At 38.2% G+C, this 19287-nt stretch overlaps 4 protein-coding genes and 2 long non-coding RNA genes across 8 annotated transcripts in view; 2 read left to right on the top strand and 4 right to left on the bottom strand.

Moving 5' to 3' along the window:
- Positions 1-397, bottom strand: part of LOC144630982 (TNF receptor-associated factor 5-like) — a 25370-nt gene extending 24973 nt beyond the window's left edge. Inside the window, exon 1 of the mRNA XM_078489334.1 lies at positions 371-397. Within this exon, the coding sequence (XP_078345460.1) occupies positions 371-397 (27 nt within the window). The remainder of the gene's footprint in view (positions 1-370) is intronic.
- Positions 398-1702: 1305 nt separating this feature from the next.
- LOC144631226 (tyrosinase-like) lies at positions 1703-2934 on the top strand. The gene has a single exon (XM_078489640.1). The coding sequence runs from the start codon at positions 1742-1744 to the stop codon at positions 2495-2497; it is 756 nt and encodes a 251-aa protein (XP_078345766.1). The 5' UTR covers positions 1703-1741; the 3' UTR covers positions 2498-2934.
- Positions 2935-4715: 1781 nt separating this feature from the next.
- LOC144630652 (uncharacterized) lies at positions 4716-5733 on the bottom strand. 2 transcript variants are annotated; one of them, XR_013566594.1, is made up of 2 exons: positions 5638-5733; positions 4716-5241 (listed from the first exon to the last, which is right to left on the bottom strand). It is a non-coding gene; the product is annotated as an uncharacterized LOC144630652 (long non-coding RNA). The 2 variants fall into 2 exon arrangements; XR_013566595.1 differs by having other exon boundaries at positions 4716-5211.
- Positions 5734-8565: 2832 nt separating this feature from the next.
- Positions 8566-9625, bottom strand: LOC144630981 (tyrosinase-like). The gene has a single exon (XM_078489333.1). It carries the CDS (start codon positions 9613-9615, stop codon positions 8566-8568), a length of 1050 nt encoding a protein of 349 aa, XP_078345459.1. The 5' UTR covers positions 9616-9625.
- Positions 9626-14869: 5244 nt separating this feature from the next.
- LOC144629479 (tyrosinase-like) lies at positions 14870-15728 on the top strand. The gene has a single exon (XM_078487691.1). The coding sequence runs from the start codon at positions 14909-14911 to the stop codon at positions 15662-15664; it is 756 nt and encodes a 251-aa protein (XP_078343817.1). The 5' UTR covers positions 14870-14908; the 3' UTR covers positions 15665-15728.
- A 2145-nt stretch (positions 15729-17873) lies between these two features.
- Positions 17874-18901, bottom strand: LOC144630553 (uncharacterized). 2 transcript variants are annotated; one of them, XR_013566574.1, is made up of 2 exons: positions 18796-18901; positions 17874-18399 (listed from the first exon to the last, which is right to left on the bottom strand). It is a non-coding gene; the product is annotated as an uncharacterized LOC144630553 (long non-coding RNA). The 2 variants fall into 2 exon arrangements; XR_013566575.1 differs by having other exon boundaries at positions 17874-18369.
- Between the last annotated feature and the right edge of the window lie 386 nt (positions 18902-19287).

The raw sequence follows: 19287 nt of genomic DNA, 5'->3' as shown, positions 1-19287 counted from the left end.
TGCCAAACATTTGCCAGCACAGACTTGTTCCTTCAAAGACTGACCGTTAGAAGTTCATTATGAACTACTGCTGACCGTAAAAACTGTTATAAACTTTGTATAACAAAGAAACGACTTGATCACTCGACTTGAACCCTCGTCACTCGACGCCAGTAAAGGGGGCTGATACTTTGATTAGTAAAATTGTTAACAGGTGATGTTTTAAGAGATCCTGGCGAACAAATAACAAACGTTATGTGATGAGCAGTCATTTCAAACCCCCAACCACGGACCCCCATCCCACCCCTCCTTGGGCATGGAATGGACATTCATCTCTTTGCAAGTGAAAGACGTTGCCGACCGTTACCCGGGAGCCTAAGTAGATTATTACCGTATGGAGTGGACTTATGCGAAACATCTCTACTGCTTCGACGCGCTTTTACATTTGCGAGCGACCAGTGTTTTCGTAGCAGTATAACGCTCAGAACGTTGTCGACACGGAATCACCTGGTAAAATTTAAGGCTCAAGTGTCAGTAATTCCATCGTATTTCTTGCGTGCTGGTAAGTCTAACATGCTATTAGGACACTGATTTTCTGCAGATATTTATCAGTACAAGTGAAGTATGATAAATTAAAATTCCAAACATAGACATAGTTATATACTTTGCCTATAGTTAAAGACAGTATGCCTGTTGTGTAGAGTCAAGCGACGTTTAATGTTTTGGAAGACTCCATAAATATTAAAGAAATTCACGATGAAGAGAAAATCTAACACAAAGCAGAAAAATTGGTCGCATTCAACAAATGCATATTAATCAGTTACTTTGCTTTCTCTTGCTTGGTCAGTGTTGGAGCTTAATTTAGTGGACGTATAGTTATTTCCCTCTCGCTAACTGTGGTAGACGTGATAAAAATAAACAGCATATAAGTCTCAGAGACAATTTAGCATTGGAAAATATGGGAATCCGGAATTAGCTGACAACCTAGCGTTAAATGTGTAACAGCTAGTAAGCAGAGTAAGAGCAATTCAGAATATTATTTAGTGACGCAATCAGTGATGCATATACCAACTGATAAATGTTCAGTTCCTTGAGTGAAGACGAAATGTTAAGTTTTGACAGTGTGGTGGAAGTTACACTCCAACCGTGGTAAGATATTGCCGGAATTTGCGAGAAATTCAAGAGCACTGATGGATTAAGAAAGTTGTTCAAAGTGAATAAAATTTGAGGTTTTAGTGAAAATTTGTCTATGGTCGACTGATTTTGACATCTTTTGAAAAGATTATCATCGTGATCATCCAGATTATTATAGCAAGCAAAATCCAGTTGAAAGGTGTAGGAATTACAACATTGTAGTCTAAGTAAAACTGTTTGTTACAACAACCACATTTTTTTAAAGGAGGAAACACTAGCTGAAAAACCAACTGATGACCACATGATGACGAAAAGGTTCGAATCAATGCATTTATTTTTATTCCATTTACAGCTAGAAAAGTTCAAGATTGCCGTTCGTCAGAAAACTTTAACCATGTTAAAGATTTTTGGATTTCTATTACTCGGACTATCGATAGCAAACGCAACTCAATTATCTACCCAAGCATCCCCTACGAATTCTTCGTCAATACAACCGTTGTCTCTCGGTGACGAAGAAACCACTCAGTGTGAACATGGTAGCATTGTGTATAACGAATGTAACGACGAGTGCGAGTGTCAGCACGGAAAGCTAGAAAAGTGCTATCGGGTGAGACGAGAATTTATCCAGATGAGTATGGCAGTTCGCCGTCGCTATATCGAAGCTTACAAACGAGCTTCCTTAGATCCTTTGTTCGTGGAAGAATTGAACTTGCTTGTGGGGTGTCACATAATGATGCTGCAAGAATTGCTTCATCTGACACCCATCATCTTTCTGCCTTGGCATCGGTGGTACTTGCTTCAATGGGAAAACCTCCTGAGAAAGATTGATTGCCGCATCACCTTACCGTTTTGGGACTGGAGCCGAATGGCTACGAACTGGTGGAGGGAAACTGATCCAAGTGACGTCTGGAACTCAGGGGACCATGGTTTGGGAGGCAACGGTGTCCCCCCTGAAGATTGCGTGGAAGACGGGCCTTTTAGAAGGGACGTATGGAATCTGACCGCATTGGCAGGAGGAGATTGTCTTAGACGAAGATTCAACTACAGCGTGACCTTGCCAAACAGAAAAGAAGTTTTAGAAGCTCTCTCTTATACTGCATCTAAATTTTCATCGTTTGAACATTTTGTTAGGTTCAAACACGTCGCGCTGCATAATGCAGTCAGAGGATCCATGTTTCATAGTGCTTCTTCCAATGCTCCTGAATTTATTTTCCTTCACAATTTCGTGGACAAAATATGGACCACCTGGCAGAAGAAGGGCAATGATTATAAATTCGCTTACTTTTCAAAATCAAAAGTCAAACTGCCTTTCTCCTCTTCTCAGTACGGGTGGCAGTGGTTAGATAATGATAATTTACCAGGAGAAATCAAAATTCGTTACTAAGATGTTCGCGATGGCATGGAAAATGCTATGTGAAATGCAATACTTAAGAGGAAATTTCCACAAAAACGAAACAAAATCACATTTTTCCGGCAAGGCTTAAAAATCGAATTTGCTCATATATGTGGCTCTTCGTAAAACTGAAAACTTGATGTTATTTTTCTTTTTTTTTTCCTTAAAAAAGGGAATTTTCGATTTCACTTCTATACTCGATTCAAAGGGTTTCAACTGGGTTGAAAATCGACCATTTTTATTTGATTCGCATTTCCGTCAAAACTAGCGAGTGCAGAAAAAATTTATAAAACCGGTTAGTATCAAAGAAGCGTAGTATCAAAGAAATTGATTTAGTATAATTATTTAACAGTAAACAAAATCAGACTATTCTCACACAAAATGAAAGTACGTCGCCTAGTCGGTCAAAAAAGTTGTCATTTTTACCATGTGCCATATCTCGGAATTCCTTGAAGTAAAGGTTTTTCAACTATTGTAGCATGGTACTCTCAAAATATGTAGCGTTTGGTTTGGGCCAATTATTTAGCACTTGTCAAATGCGTCACCAAGAGCATAAGCACCAAATTTGTAATTGCATGACATCAATTTAATGACAATACTTGCATTACCCAAGCACAAAACAAAAATAAATATGATGTTCGCCTTTGCTCAGTGCTGATGTCCTGACCGTTGCAAAACGTTCCTTTCTAGTCATTCTTCAATGTCGTCCTGTTGAGTTTGTATGCACTTTGATGAAAACATTCGTCTGGAAACTGGTGAATTGAAAGCAACCATTGCTAGTTTCTTTTTTTTTCATAAATGTTTCTGCATGATCAACGTGCAGGAAGACATGTACCAGTTGGCAAAACTTTACTTCTCCTTTCCACGCAGGCGCTGAACACTTATATCAGTTATATGCACCATCGATTTCTTCACTAAACCATAATTGCTTGAGTTGGTTTGCAATTTACTTTAGGTCATTAAATGAGATTTCGATGCCCCAAACTAAGTTACATTTAAGTTAAACGCTCTTTCTGAGACTTACATACTGTCTAAGTTAAGAGAAAGCTAACTCACTATTAATATGCATTTACTGTTGTATACATTATGAATGTGACCACTCTGTTTATGTCTTCTGTTCGATCTCCTTCCTGTCGAATTTTTCCTACAACTATCAAAAGAAACACTCTCTCTTGACTCTACACAACAAGTTTGTTGTATGTAGCTAAACACGGAGATCTCAATGTTTGGAGTTGTTTTAATTTCAGTAGCTATATAGATTCCCAATTCTTTGAACTCTCGGTTTCTCGAAACTCCTGACTCCTCAGTCAAACCAAATTTCATCTCCTTTGAATAACACTTCTTTGTTAAATCTTTTTCGAACCTCCCAGTTTTTCAAAAACAATTTCATTTTACCTGGAGGTTTTTAGAAATCGGGATTCTATTGTACGTAATATCTTTCTTTTAGCTTACTTGTGCTAGCAAAAATCTACAGAAATGTTTTGTACTGAGAGCTTGTTTCTCTAATATTACCTGCACACAAGAAATACATTGGAATCGACTCAAACTTAAGTCCTAAGTGATGGTAAAGGCTACCAGTTGTTTTCTTTTAAAGTGGAGACCAAGTACTTCGGTAAAACCAATAGGAATTCAAATGAACATGACATTAGATTTTATCAGTTTGGGGCATATTTTGTCTCAAAGAATTTGCTCTAGTTGGAATACCCGTCTTTCCTTTGCTCTAGTGGCTTAAGTTGTTTATTTCCATTGGAAAATAGGAGCTTGTTTGCTGATTATCATGAACAACGTAACAGTATTCCAACTTTTCGTAAAATTGCGTGACGCCGATAGTTTCAGTCCTTCGCTAGTTTAGAGCACTACGGTCAATAACATGAATGGCAAAAAAAAAAATTCTGTCCATTATGACGTTGTAATGGCTTTTCTGTATAGTGTACCTCAAGAGGGTACTCACTTGCTTAGTTCATGGAACGCACAAAACCACTTTTTGTGTAGTACCTTGCGGCTAGCTAGCTTGAAAAGCTAACTACACCTGAATGAAGGCTTAAAAGTGAATGAAAATGTAGGCGTTGGACTTCAATCCTTTAGATTTTTTAATAAAACCGATTAGACTACCAGTGTCCTCGTTGACTATCGTACTTAAGTTACTTAGTTACGGGCTGGGAACCTATAGTTAAGGAACTTTACAACTGAGAGCAAAAATCAAGACTAAAATCAACTAACCACAGCGATTTATTCCTGTCTAATATTTCCCTATAAGTTTTTGACAGAGTAAAGAGTCGTTACATTGTTTTGACTTTGATAATAAAATGGGATATACATTGTGCATACGAACGTGACACCGATCCACATCAATGGAGTATAAATTAGATAACAAGGTTACAACTTTGTCACTCCGTGTAAACTGGACTGTATTATGCGGTCGACCATGCTTGTAACAATTTTCAAAGACTATTAGAGTTTCTTACTTCCAAAGTAAACCATGCACTACTAAACTGTAAAACTGAACACACACGAGGTACAATGATTATTAATGATGAGATTTTAACTGGTTTTACTTGAGCATCTCATCAATGTCATTCAAGCACTCTGGTCTGGCCTGCACCATCGACACTGGCAAATGTCGGCACTCTGGTTTCACCAGAGCCTTGAAAGCTTTAGTCGACTTGCTGATTTTATCATTCAGTACATAGGGATATCGTGAATCGCTTAAACCAGGAAATGTGCTCTTGCTGAAACTGAGAAGCAACAATTGACATCAGTATACAGATTCTCCTAACCACTCTCTTTACATGTATTTTCAATTTATATAGGAGAATTTGATGATATATCAGAACGATTTCCTAAAGTCTCTTTGTGACCAATCTTTTAATTCCCCTGATTGAAATTTTGAGATGTTGATCAATGTTCATGCAAGGTGTCTAATGGTACAACAGCAAGAACAGTTTTGGTCGCCTTTTTAGCATCCGAACGGCAAACCGTTTATTTTCTAAAAGAATGCAATAAGTGACAATTGATGTGTTTGCACTGTTTTGTTTCCAGTATTAAACAGCAAACCATGAATTTGTGTCATGCAAATTTTACTTCAAACGCTTCACGCTGTCATTCTAGCTCTGTCGTACGTATCCACTCACCCAGTATCTGACATGGTCAGCAAAACAATTGCAGCGATCAGAACCGTGAAGTAAAGTTTCATCTTGGGTTCAGTCTCGATTAACGGCAACCAACGTTTTCAACGCCAATGTAGTATCTGAATTTAAAGTACAGTAATTTAGCATCGAATCACTCTCTCTGCCCGTCAAACGTCCACAACTGAAGTTTTAAGATTTCTATCTGCTAATCAAGGAGTTTAATGGAGGACGTGATTTTACTGAGAAATAACTTTTAAAAAAAACATTATCAGTTATTGCTTGGCAATGCATAGTCATCACTAAGTTGAAATCCTTTTCACAAACAGTTCATTCATTAGTCAGAGTTTGTAAACGCCTCATAGTATAGGAATACGTCAAGTGTAAATGCACTTCATTGCCTTTGCTACATAAGAGAACATAATAAGGGTCACGAAACACACTCTTTAAGTTATTGTGTCTCAAATGGATCGAATTTGCCTTTATGAGATTATCTAATCGACGCCTGGTTTGCAAACGTATCTATAGCTATATATGCGCTCAGGGAGTATAATGTGATTGCAGCTACCGCTCCGCCAAGAGCGAATATTCTTATCGAGATTCTTAATAAAAAAAGAATATGGGCCAAGGCTGGTTGGATAATGAATAGAAAAGAAAATAGTTTCCAAGAAGCTGAGGTTGAGGATTACTGAGCAACTGCATACCTTGATGGGAAAAATGTGTCTTCTTCTGCACGTAAACCCTTAATAGAAAGACAGCGCCCTAGTTTGCGGAAAATAAACAACGTTTCGGCATTCTGACTTTTGATAATACTGTGACGTCAATGGCTTCATTATCATCTCGTTTAATCGAAGCACACAGTCAACGCAACATCATGATTTTGCACACTCAAATAAGTCTATTGTGCTCTCAGGGAATGGATTTTTTTATGGACATTTCACGAAGAATATGGCATTTATTCTTTACAATGATTTTCATTTTATTTTATTCTATTGAAAAATAGCGCGCTTGTTTGCAGATAATCATAAACAACGTAACGGTATTTTGACTTTTGGTAAAAATCGCGTGATGTGGACCGCTTCTTTTCGCTAATTTAGAGCACTCCGGTCAATATCATGAATGGCAACTAACAATTAAATCTAATCTGTCTATTGTGACTTGTTAATGGTTTTTCTGTATAGTGTACCTCAAGAGGGTACTCAATTGCTTAGTTCATGGAACGCACAAAACCACTTTAAGTCAATAACTTGCGGTAAGCTAGGTTGAAAAGCTAACTATACCTGAATGAAGGCTTAAAAGTAGATTGGACTGAAATCCTTTAGATTTTTGATGAAACAATTAGACTACCAGCAACCTCGTTGACTATCGTTCTGAAGTTATGGGCTGGTAACCTATAGTAAAGTTGTTTTGACTTTGATAATAAAACGCGGTGGATATTGTGCATACTTATGATGACACCTTTCCACATCAATGGAGTATAAATTAGATAACAAGGCTACAACTTTGACACTCTGGATAAATTGGTCTGTTTTATGCTTGTAACATTTTCAAAGAATATATACCGTAGTTAAGTGCATACATGTCCAATACACCCGACCCGTATCGGGTCGTCAATTTGACGTATGCTTCAGTCGAGAAACATCATATTCTCGTCTTCATGCAGTCAGTCTTTTTGAGAGCAACTCATCAATGTCTTTCAATGCAAGCGCTCTGGTCTGCTCTGCACCATCATGCAACTTTGCGAAATGTTGGCATTCTGGTTCTACCAGAGCCTTGAAGGCTTAACTCAACCTGTGGATTTTAGCATTTAGTGCATAGGAATATGAATCGCTGAAACTGATCATGAGAAGCAACATTTGACATCAACATACAGATTCTCATTACCACTCTCTTTACATATACTTTCAATGTGTCTAGGAGAATTTGATGATATACCGATATACGATTTTCCAAGGTCTCTTTGTGACTAATATCTTAATTCTTCTGACAAATATTGAAATGGTTGCTTTTTTTATTGAGATGTTTGAGGAAATAAAATGTTGATCAATGTTAATACAAGGCTTCTACTGGCTCAACGGCAAAATAGTTTCGGTCGCCTTTTTTTACATCTGAACAGCAACCTTTTATTCCCTCTACATCTTGCAATGCTTTACAGTCATTATTGCTGCGTTGCAAGTTGCAGAAATAATACATCGTGCAACATGGCCTAAAGTTTGCATGAAGAACTTGAAAGATGTACAGATCAGTACAGTTTGTTGTGCCGTGCCCCTTCGTATCCCCTGCCCTCCTTGAGTGGGTCACGTGATTTACATGGACCATGTTTGAAGTGATTTCAAAGATGTCGTTGATTTGTCAAGGATTCGCTTTTCACCTTTTCCACTCGTTGTGCAAACAATGAGGCCTGAACTGAAGTAAGTCTTCGTTTTGATCGCTTATTTGTATTGTTTTTGTTTGTATTACGGTATTTTTTCGTTTGAATCGCAAGCTTTTAGTCGGTACAGCCGTACCGACTACGACAACAGAATAAACTTCTTCAGTGTCCAATATTTGTTTTATTTGTGGTTTTGTACAGCATATAGTAAAGATTTTTTCCAGTTTGAATTTAAACTACCAAAGGACAAGTGTTATGTTGATGGGAATTTAAATATGTTGCTTGAATAAATTTCAGAGATATACGCTGCTCATTATATTAATAAGTTTACCTAAGATCACAACTTTTGCCACGCCACTTTTGTGGGGGGGGGGGGGGGGGGGGTTTGGGATGGTCTGTTCTCGAAAGCAGCTAAGTCATCAATCAAATACAATGTTACCATAGTTACTAGTTGAGTAAGGCCTGCATAGATCACAAATATGGTGGAGATCGGCCGCCACCCTTCTATCGACTTCTGCCTGGTTGTCAAAAATAGGGACTCGTAAAAGCAAGGGTGAAATGTTTCACATAGCATTTTCCATGCCATCACGTACATCTTCGTAACGAATTTTGATTCCTCCCGGTAAATTATCATTATCTAACCACTGCCACCCGTAAGTAGAGGAGAAAGGCAATTTGATTTTTGATTCTGAAAAGGAAGCGAATTTATAATCATCGCCCTTGTTCTGCCAGGTGGTCCATATTTTGTCCACAAAACTGTGAAGGAAAATAAACTCAGGAGCATTAGAGGAACCATTACTAAAAATCATTGCTCCTCTGACTGCAGCGTGCAGCGCGACGTGTTTGAATCTAAGGAACTGTTCAAAAGTTGAATATTTAGACGCAGGACTAGAGAGAGCATCTAAAACTTCTTTTCTGTTTGGCAAGATCATGCTGTAGTTGAATCTTCGTCTTAGACAATGCCCTCCTGCCATTGCGGTCAGACTCCACACGTCCTTTCTAAATGGCCCATGTTCTACGCAGTTTTCAGGGGGGACACCATTGCCTCCCAAACCATGGTCCCCTGAATTCCAGACGTCAGTTGGATCAGTTTCCCTCCACCAGTTCGTAGCCATGTGGCTCCAGTCCCAAAACGGTAAGGTGATGCGGCAATCGATCTTCCTCAGGAGGTTTTCCCATTGAAGCAAGTACCACCGATGCCAAGGCAGGAAGAGGATGGGTGTCAGATGAAGCAATTCTTGCGGCATCATTATGTGACACCCCACAAGATTGCTGTATCCATCCACGAACAAAGGATCTATGGAAGCTCGTTTGTAAGCTTCGATGTAACGACGGCGATCTGCCATACTCATCTGGGTGAATTCTCGTCTCACTCGATAGCACTTTACTAGCTTTCCATGCTGACACTCGCACTCGTCGTTACATTCGTTATACACAATGCTGCCATGTTCACACTGAGTGGTTTCTCCGTCATCGAGAGACAACGGTTGTATTAAAGAGAGATTCGTAGGGGACGCTTGGGTAGATAAATTGGTCGCGTTTGCTGTCGAATGTGCAAGTAATAGAAATCCAAAAATCTTCACTAAGGTTAACGTTTTCTGACGAACGGCCATCTTGAACTTTGCTTGCTGTTAAGAGAGTGAAAATAAATGTATTGATTCGGACATTTTCGTCATCAAGTGGTCATCAGTTAGTGTTTCAGCTAGTGTTTCCTCCCTTAAAAGAATGTGGGTCTATGTAACAAATGCTTTTCCTTTGACTACCATGTTGTAATTCCAACACCTTCCAACTTGATTTTGCGTGTTATAATAATCTGGATGATCACGATGGTAATCTTTTCAAAAAATGTCAAAATCAGTTGACCATAGACAAATTTTCACAAACACCTCAAATTTCATACCATTCCTTTAGTCTTAATTGATCAGTGCTCTTGAATTTCTCGCAAATCCCGATAATATCTTACCACGGAAAACTTGCACAACATTAACTTTTCGTCTCCGCGCAGGGCGCTGAACATTTATCAGTTAGTATATGCATCACTGATTCAGGTCACTAAATTATATTCTGAATTGCTCTTGCTAGCTGTTACATATTTTACGCTAGGTTTCTAGGTCGGATTCCCATATTTTCCAATGCTAACTTGTCTCTGAGACTAATATGCTGTTTCTTTATATCACGTATACCACAGTTAGCGAGAGGGAAATAATTATTCGTCAACTAACTTTAGCTCCAACACTGACTAAGTAAGAGAAAGCGAAATAACTGATTATATGCATTTGTTATTGTATGTGTTATTTTAATAACACGTACAACAACAAAATGTGTTTCTGCTCTGTGTTAGATCTTCTCTTCATCGTGAATTTCTTTAATAATTATGAAGTCTACCAAAAATAAAACGTCGCTCAGTGATTTTACACAACCGGCATGCTGTCTTTAACTATAGGCGGAGATGTCAATGTTTCGATTTTTAAATTTCATTATTTACTTGTACTGTTAAATAACTTCAGTGTCCTAATAGCATGTTACACTTACCAGCACGCGAGAAATACAATGGAATCACTGAAACTTGAGCCCTACATTTTACATGTTGATTGCGTGTCAACAACGTTTTACAGTTACAAAAACATTGGTCGCTCGCAAATTTGCAAAAGCGCGTCGAAGCAGTAGAGTTGTTTCGCATAAGGCCACTCCATACGGTAATGATATACTATTCGCACTGCATAAATTATCGACATCGTCTATAAGTACTACAAATCATGAATAAATTGACATTGTTCAAGTGCAGTGGCGGAGGGAACATACCAAGTGCGATTAGTAGCCAGCTGGTAGTTTTTTTGAATATTGTTGGGATTCAGTTGTGGGTGTTCATATCGTTCAAAGGGTATTATGGATGGTACAATTTCACCTACTCACCCACCCTCCCATGATGTACTTAGTTTGCACTGCGACTCTTGTCGGGTCGCCGAATTTTATCCCCAATCTTAAATGCGATATGCGATGATTGTTGCAGTGCGGAATAGGATACTATTAGTGGATTTAGTAGAAATACAAAGGAGACCAGTTTTCTTGTCAATGAAAATGAAAGCATTCTATTTTGCGCTTATCGGCCAAGAAAAAGTAACCAACTAAAGGCTAACGTTCCTCGCGGACTTAAAATGTAAAAATGTCTTGCGAACCGGGATTATAAATTAAAGGCAAAAAACTTCATGGGCCCTCCATCGATACACCCAACTGCAATTTCACATTGTCATGGAGAGAATTGGACTTGAACATGATGCTCTCGGAGAGGTACTGCCCATGGACTGACAAAGGCTACCTGTATTTCGTTTTTCGTTTTACTCCCCTCCGCGCTACACAAATTCTGCGAATGCAAAGGTATGACCTGCAAAGTGCGTGCATATTCAACCACAAGTGCCGCATTATCATGGAGCGTCTCTTTGAAAATGTTTAATACAAGCATAAAACAGTCCGGTTTACGTAACCACCTATTGTATTTTGTCAGAGTTTTTGCATTCTCAACCCTCAAAATAGCGAAAAAAAACCTATGACAAAGAACTTTGTCGGGCTTCATAACCATTTCCCTCCATTATCAATAACTATGAGTGCACCTATTCAGAAACGAGCATCGTGTAGTATTTTTTACTTTTTTAAAAAAAAAAGTTTTATCTTTAAAAATAAAAGACTCAATTGAAAGCCCAAATTAAACGAACGAAACAAAACCAGACAAAAAACGAACTAAATGCATTTTTTTTTTCAACAGGCCCGCTTGTTTACAAAAAAAATCACTGACGGGCACTATCAATCCAGGCCTTTTTTTCTCGGAAGGGCACTATAGCTATGGGCCGATAATGCCCTCCGCAGATAAATGCTATCGCGTCGCGTGATGAATTTTAACCTATCAGAAACTGGTGAACTAGAATAGGTAATAGTTGATTCGGCCTAAGGCCTCATCAACTATAACCTAGACATTTCGCGCTCAGTCATAATGTAATAGTTAATTTGTTTTATGTTACTGCTCAAACAATCAAACAGTTTTTGACACTTTGATGAAACCACCAATCTAACAACTGGCATTACTGATCTCTTCGTAAAGCTTTGGCTTCATGTTGAAGCTAGTTTCTCAGGAAACTGTGGTTTTTAAATTTTTAAATTGTTTTTTTTTTTAAATTTCACAGGAAGAAGATGAGTTGGTCGTCGCTTCGTGTGTTCTTCGTTCTTTTGACGAAGATGCCTACGAGTCACCTGACGAAGAAGAAGAATAAAATGATTTTGCCCGAGAAAAATAAGCCTGAACAGAGCTTAAACTTTATAGAAGAAACGAAACGCTAGAAAAGGAAAGAAAAAAAAAAACAGGGAGTCTTTACAATGATCAGATGAGAGGATGAAAAATATATATGTAAAATTTCACCTGCTTTTGTCTCGTCTTTGTCTCTTTATACGCGGTCTGTAAGTTGGTGGTCTGGAGCCGAACAAATTATACGCGGTCTGGAACCAAGAAATCTTCAGAAACTGCTCGGAAATCATCTTAGCTTATGGCCTTGTCACTATATCAAACTCGTAGAGTGAAGTGATCAGATGTCGTCCGAGGATTAATATTCCCAAATGTTTTCGGCCGTCCCAGATCCCACACCTTTCCTTTAGACCTCCAAGCTGGCCGCTATAAAACAAATACCACGCCAATAGTATGTATCATTTATTTTTATTCATCTTCATAGCCGCTGATGTAAAGAGCCCCTGTAGTAGCGTAAACAAGCGACTTTACATCCGAAGCCTTTGTTCCCTTTCACTCGCGGTTAGTAGGGAAACCGCTGAATAGGGGGAGGAAAGGCTCCAGAAATGAGATTCAAACACAAATGTTAGATTATTACACAGATTGCTTTTGTGTTTGTTACAAATGGTTCAGCTGTTGACAGTTGTACACAACCTATCAAATGATGGAAAAAACAACTTGTTTGAATCTGCCTGTATGCTGTCTGCGTTTTCACTGTCGTTGTTTTTTCTCGGGAAAACAAAAACACACTCTTTGAGGTCTAAATCTCACCCCGTCTTTAACGTTGCTAAGTTACATAACATATTACCATGGCGACAACCTGACTTAGCTTTCGGAATGTTCATTCTTATTTTGATGGCCGGGTTGATAAACATCGGAATATCTTCGGGGAATTTGCCAAACATTTGCCAGCACAGACTTGTTCCTTCAAAGACTGACCGTTAGAAGTTCATTATGAACTACTGCTGACCGTAAAAACTGTTATAAACTTTGTATAACAAAGAAACGACTTGATCACTCGACTTGAACCCTCGTCACTCGACGCCAGTAAAGGGGGCTGATACTTTGATTAGTAAAATTGTTAACAGGTGATGTTTTAAGAGATCCTGGCGAACAAATAACAAACGTTATGTGATGAGCAGTCATTTCAAACCCCCAACCACGGACCCCCATCCCACCCCTCCTTGGGCATGGAATGGACATTCATCTCTTTGCAAGTGAAAGACGTTGCCGACCGTTACCCGGGAGCCTAAGTAGATTATTACCGTATGGAGTGGACTTATGCGAAACATCTCTACTGCTTCGACGCGCTTTTACATTTGCGAGCGACCAGTGTTTTCGTAGCAGTATAACGCTCAGAACGTTGTCGACACGGAATCACCTGGTAAAATTTAAGGCTCAAGTGTCAGTAATTCCATCGTATTTCTTGCGTGCTGGTAAGTCTAACATGCTATTAGGACACTGATTTTCTGCAGATATTTATCAGTACAAGTGAAGTATGATAAATTAAAATTCCAAACATAGACATAGTTATATACTTTGCCTATAGTTAAAGACAGTATGCCTGTTGTGTAGAGTCAAGCGACGTTTAATGTTTTGGAAGACTCCATAAATATTAAAGAAATTCACGATGAAGAGAAAATCTAACACAAAGCAGAAAAATTGGTCGCATTCAACAAATGCATATTAATCAGTTACTTTGCTTTCTCTTGCTTGGTCAGTGTTGGAGCTTAATTTAGTGGACGTATAGTTATTTCCCTCTCGCTAACTGTGGTAGACGTGATAAAAATAAACAGCATATAAGTCTCAGAGACAATTTAGCATTGGAAAATATGGGAATCCGGAATTAGCTGACAACCTAGCGTTAAATGTGTAACAGCTAGTAAGCAGAGTAAGAGCAATTCAGAATATTATTTAGTGACGCAATCAGTGATGCATATACCAACTGATAAATGTTCAGTTCCTTGAGTGAAGACGAAATGTTAAGTTTTGACAGTGTGGTGGAAGTTACACTCCAACCGTGGTAAGATATTGCCGGAATTTGCGAGAAATTCAAGAGCACTGATGGATTAAGAAAGTTGTTCAAAGTGAATAAAATTTGAGGTTTTAGTGAAAATTTGTCTATGGTCGACTGATTTTGACATCTTTTGAAAAGATTATCATCGTGATCATCCAGATTATTATAGCAAGCAAAATCCAGTTGAAAGGTGTAGGAATTACAACATTGTAGTCTAAGTAAAACTGTTTGTTACAACAACCACATTTTTTTAAAGGAGGAAACACTAGCTGAAAAACCAACTGATGACCACATGATGACGAAAAGGTTCGAATCAATGCATTTATTTTTATTCCATTTACAGCTAGAAAAGTTCAAGATTGCCGTTCGTCAGAAAACTTTAACCATGTTAAAGATTTTTGGATTTCTATTACTCGGACTATCGATAGCAAACGCAACTCAATTATCTACCCAAGCATCCCCTACGAATTCTTCGTCAATACAACCGTTGTCTCTCGGTGACGAAGAAACCACTCAGTGTGAACATGGTAGCATTGTGTATAACGAATGTAACGACGAGTGCGAGTGTCAGCACGGAAAGCTAGAAAAGTGCTATCGGGTGAGACGAGAATTTATCCAGATGAGTATGGCAGTTCGCCGTCGCTATATCGAAGCTTACAAACGAGCTTCCTTAGATCCTTTGTTCGTGGAAGAATTGAACTTGCTTGTGGGGTGTCACATAATGATGCTGCAAGAATTGCTTCATCTGACACCCATCATCTTTCTGCCTTGGCATCGGTGGTACTTGCTTCAATGGGAAAACCTCCTGAGAAAGATTGATTGCCGCATCACCTTACCGTTTTGGGACTGGAGCCGAATGGCTACGAACTGGTGGAGGGAAACTGATCCAAGTGACGTCTGGAACTCAGGGGACCATGGTTTGGGAGGCAACGGTGTCCCCCCTGAAGATTGCGTGGAAGACGGGCCTTTTAGAAGGGACGTATGGAATCTGACCGCATTGGCAGGAGGAGATTGTCTTAGACGAAGATTCAACTACAGCGTGACCTTGCCAAACAGAAAAGAAGTTTTAGAAGCTCTCTCTTATACTGCATCTAAATTTTCATCGTTTGAACATTTTGTTAGGTTCAAACACGTCGCGCTGCATAATGCAGTCAGAGGATCCATGTTTCATAGTGCTTCTTCCAATGCTCCTGAATTTATTTTCCTTCACAATTTCGTGGACAAAATATGGACCACCTGGCAGAAGAAGGGCAATGATTATAAATTCGCTTACTTTTCAAAATCAAAAGTCAAACTGCCTTTCTCCTCTTCTCAGTACGGGTGGCAGTGGTTAGATAATGATAATTTACCAGGAGAAATCAAAATTCGTTACTAAGATGTTCGCGATGGCATGGAAAATGCTATGTGAAATGCAATACTTAAGAGGAAATTTCCACAAAAACGAAACAAAATCACATTTTTCCGGCAAGGCTTAAAAATCGAATTTGCTCATATATGTGGCTCTTCGTAAAACTGAAAACTTGATGTTATTTTTCTTTTTTTTTCCTTAAAAAAGGGAATTTTCGATTTCACTTCTATACTCGATTCAAAGGGTTTCAACTGGGTTGAAAATCGACCATTTTTATTTGATTCGCATTTCCGTCAAAACTAGCGAGTGCAGAAAAAATTTATAAAACCGGTTAGTATCAAAGAAGCGTAGTATCAAAGAAATTGATTTAGTATAATTATTTAACAGTAAACAAAATCAGACTATTCTCACACAAAATGAAAGTACGTCGCCTAGTCGGTCAAAAAAGTTGTCATTTTTACCATGTGCCATATCTCGGAATTCCTTGAAGTAAAGGTTTTTCAACTATTGTAGCATGGTACTCTCAAAATATGTAGCGTTTGGTTTGGGCCAATTATTTAGCACTTGTCAAATGCGTCACCAAGAGCATAAGCACCAAATTTGTAATTGCATGACATCAATTTAATGACAATACTTGCATTACCCAAGCACAAAACAAAAATAAATATGATGTTCGCCTTTGCTCAGTGCTGATGTCCTGACCGTTGCAAAACGTTCCTTTCTAGTCATTCTTCAATGTCGTCCTGTTGAGTTTGTATGCACTTTGATGAAAACATTCGTCTGGAAACTGGTGAATTGAAAGCAACCATTGCTAGTTTCTTTTTTTTTCATAAATGTTTCTGCATGATCAACGTGCAGGAAGACATGTACCAGTTGGCAAAACTTTACTTCTCCTTTCCACGCAGGCGCTGAACACTTATATCAGTTATATGCACCATCGATTTCTTCACTAAACCATAATTGCTTGAGTTGGTTTGCAATTTACTTTAGGTCATTAAATGAGATTTCGATGCCCCAAACTAAGTTACATTTAAGTTAAACGCTCTTTCTGAGACTTACATACTGTCTAAGTTAAGAGAAAGCTAACTCACTATTAATATGCATTTACTGTTGTATACATTATGAATGTGACCACTCTGTTTATGTCTTCTGTTCGATCTCCTTCCTGTCGAATTTTTCCTACAACTATCAAAAGAAACACTCTCTCTTGACTCTACACAACAAGTTTGTTGTATGTAGCTAAACACGGAGATCTCAATGTTTGGAGTTGTTTTAATTTCAGTAGCTATATAGATTCCCAATTCTTTGAACTCTCGGTTTCTCGAAACTCCTGACTCCTCAGTCAAACCAAATTTCATCTCCTTTGAATAACACTTCTTTGTTAAATCTTTTTCGAACCTCCCAGTTTTTCAAAAACAATTTCATTTTACCTGGAGGTTTTTAGAAATCGGGATTCTATTGTACGTAATATCTTTCTTTTAGCTTACTTGTGCTAGCAAAAATCTACAGAAATGTTTTGTACTGAGAGCTTGTTTCTCTAATATTACCTGCACACAAGAAATACATTGGAATCGACTCAAACTTAAGTCCTAAGTGATGGTAAAGGCTACCAGTTGTTTTCTTTTAAAGTGGAGACCAAGTACTTCGGTAAAACCAATAGGAATTCAAATGAACATGACATTAGATTTTATCAGTTTGGGGCATATTTTGTCTCAAAGAATTTGCTCTAGTTGGAATACCCGTCTTTCCTTTGCTCTAGTGGCTTAAGTTGTTTATTTCCATTGGAAAATAGGAGCTTGTTTGCTGATTATCATGAACAACGTAACAGTATTCCAACTTTTCGTAAAATTGCGTGACGCCGATAGTTTCAGTCCTTCGCTAGTTTAGAGCAATAACATGAATGGCAAAAAAAAAAAATTCTGTCCATTATGACGTTGTAATGGCTTTTCTGTATAGTGTACCTCAAGAGGGTACTCACTTGCTTAGTTCATGGAACGCACAAAACCACTTTTTGTGTAGTACCTTGCGGCTAGCTAGCTTGAAAAGCTAACTACACCTGAATGAAGGCTTAAAAGTGAATGAAAATGTAGGCGTTGGACTTCAATCCTTTAGATTTTTTAATAAAACCGATTAGACTACCAGTGTCCTCGTTGACTATCGTACTTAAGTTACTTAGTTACGGGCTGGGAACCTATAGTTAAGGAACTTTACAACTGAGAGCAAAAATCAAGACTAAAATCAACTAACCACAGCGATTTATTCCTGTCTAATATTTCCCTATAAGTTTTTGACAGAGTAAAGAGTCGTTACATTGTTTTGACTTTGATAATAAAATGGGATATACATTGTGCATACGAACGTGACACCGATCCACATCAATGGAGTATAAATTAGATAACAAGGTTACAACTTTGTCACTCCGTGTAAACTGGACTGTATTATGCGGTCGACCATGCTTGTAACAATTTTCAAAGACTATTAGAGTTTCTTACTTCCAAAGTAAACCATGCACTACTAAACTGTAAAACTGAACACACACGAGGTACAATGATTATTAATGATGAGATTTTAACTGGTTTTACTTGAGCATCTCATCAATGTCATTCAAGCACTCTGGTCTGGCCTGCACCATCGACACTGGCAAATGTCGGCACTCTGGTTTCACCAGAGCCTTGAAAGCTTTAGTCGACTTGCTGATTTTATCATTCAGTACATAGGGATATCGTGAATCGCTTAAACCAGGAAATGTGCTCTTGCTGAAACTGAGAAGCAACAATTGACATCAGTATACAGATTCTCCTAACCACTCTCTTTACATGTATTTTCAATTTATATAGGAGAATTTGATGATATATCAGAACGATTTCCTAAAGTCTCTTTGTGACCAATCTTTTAATTCCCCTGATTGAAATTTTGAGATGTTGATCAATGTTCATGCAAGGTGTCTAATGGTACAACAGCAAGAACAGTTTTGGTCGCCTTTTTAGCATCCGAACGGCAAACCGTTTATTTTCTAAAAGAATGCAATAAGTGACAATTGATGTGTTTGCACTGTTTTGTTTCCAGTATTAAACAGCAAACCATGAATTTGTGTCATGCAAATTTTACTTCAAACGCTTCACGCTGTCATTCTAGCTCTGTCGTACGTATCCACTCACCCAGTATCTGACATGGTCAGCAAAACAATTGCAGCGATCAGAACCGTGAAGTAAAGTTTCATCTTGGGTTCAGTCTCGATTAACGGCAACCAACGTTTTCAAAAAAAAAAAAAAACCGCCAATGTAGTATCTGAATTTAAAGTACAGTAATTTAGCATCGAATCACTCTCTCTGCCCGTCAAACGTCCACAACTGAAGTTTTAAGATTTCTATCTGCTAATCAAGGAGTTTAATGGAGGACGTGATTTTACTGAGAAATAACTTTTAAAAAAAACATTATCAGTTATTGCTTGGCAATGCATAGTCATCACTAAGTTGAAATCCTTTTCACAAACAGTTCATTCATTAGTCAGAGTTTGTAAACGCCTCATAGTATAGGAATACGTCAAGTGTAAATGCACTTCATTGCCTTTGCTACATAAGAGAACATAATAAGGGTCACGAAACACACTCTTTAAGTTATTGTGTCTCAAATGGATCGAATTTGCCTTT

This window comes from Oculina patagonica, chromosome 11 (assembly GCF_052425735.1).
Source record: "Oculina patagonica isolate OP01 chromosome 11, crgOcupat, whole genome shotgun sequence".
Lineage (NCBI taxonomy): Eukaryota > Metazoa > Cnidaria > Anthozoa > Scleractinia > Oculinidae > Oculina > Oculina patagonica.
The sequence above is the reverse complement of the archived record's forward strand: the minus strand, read 5'-3'. Positions and strand labels throughout refer to the sequence as shown.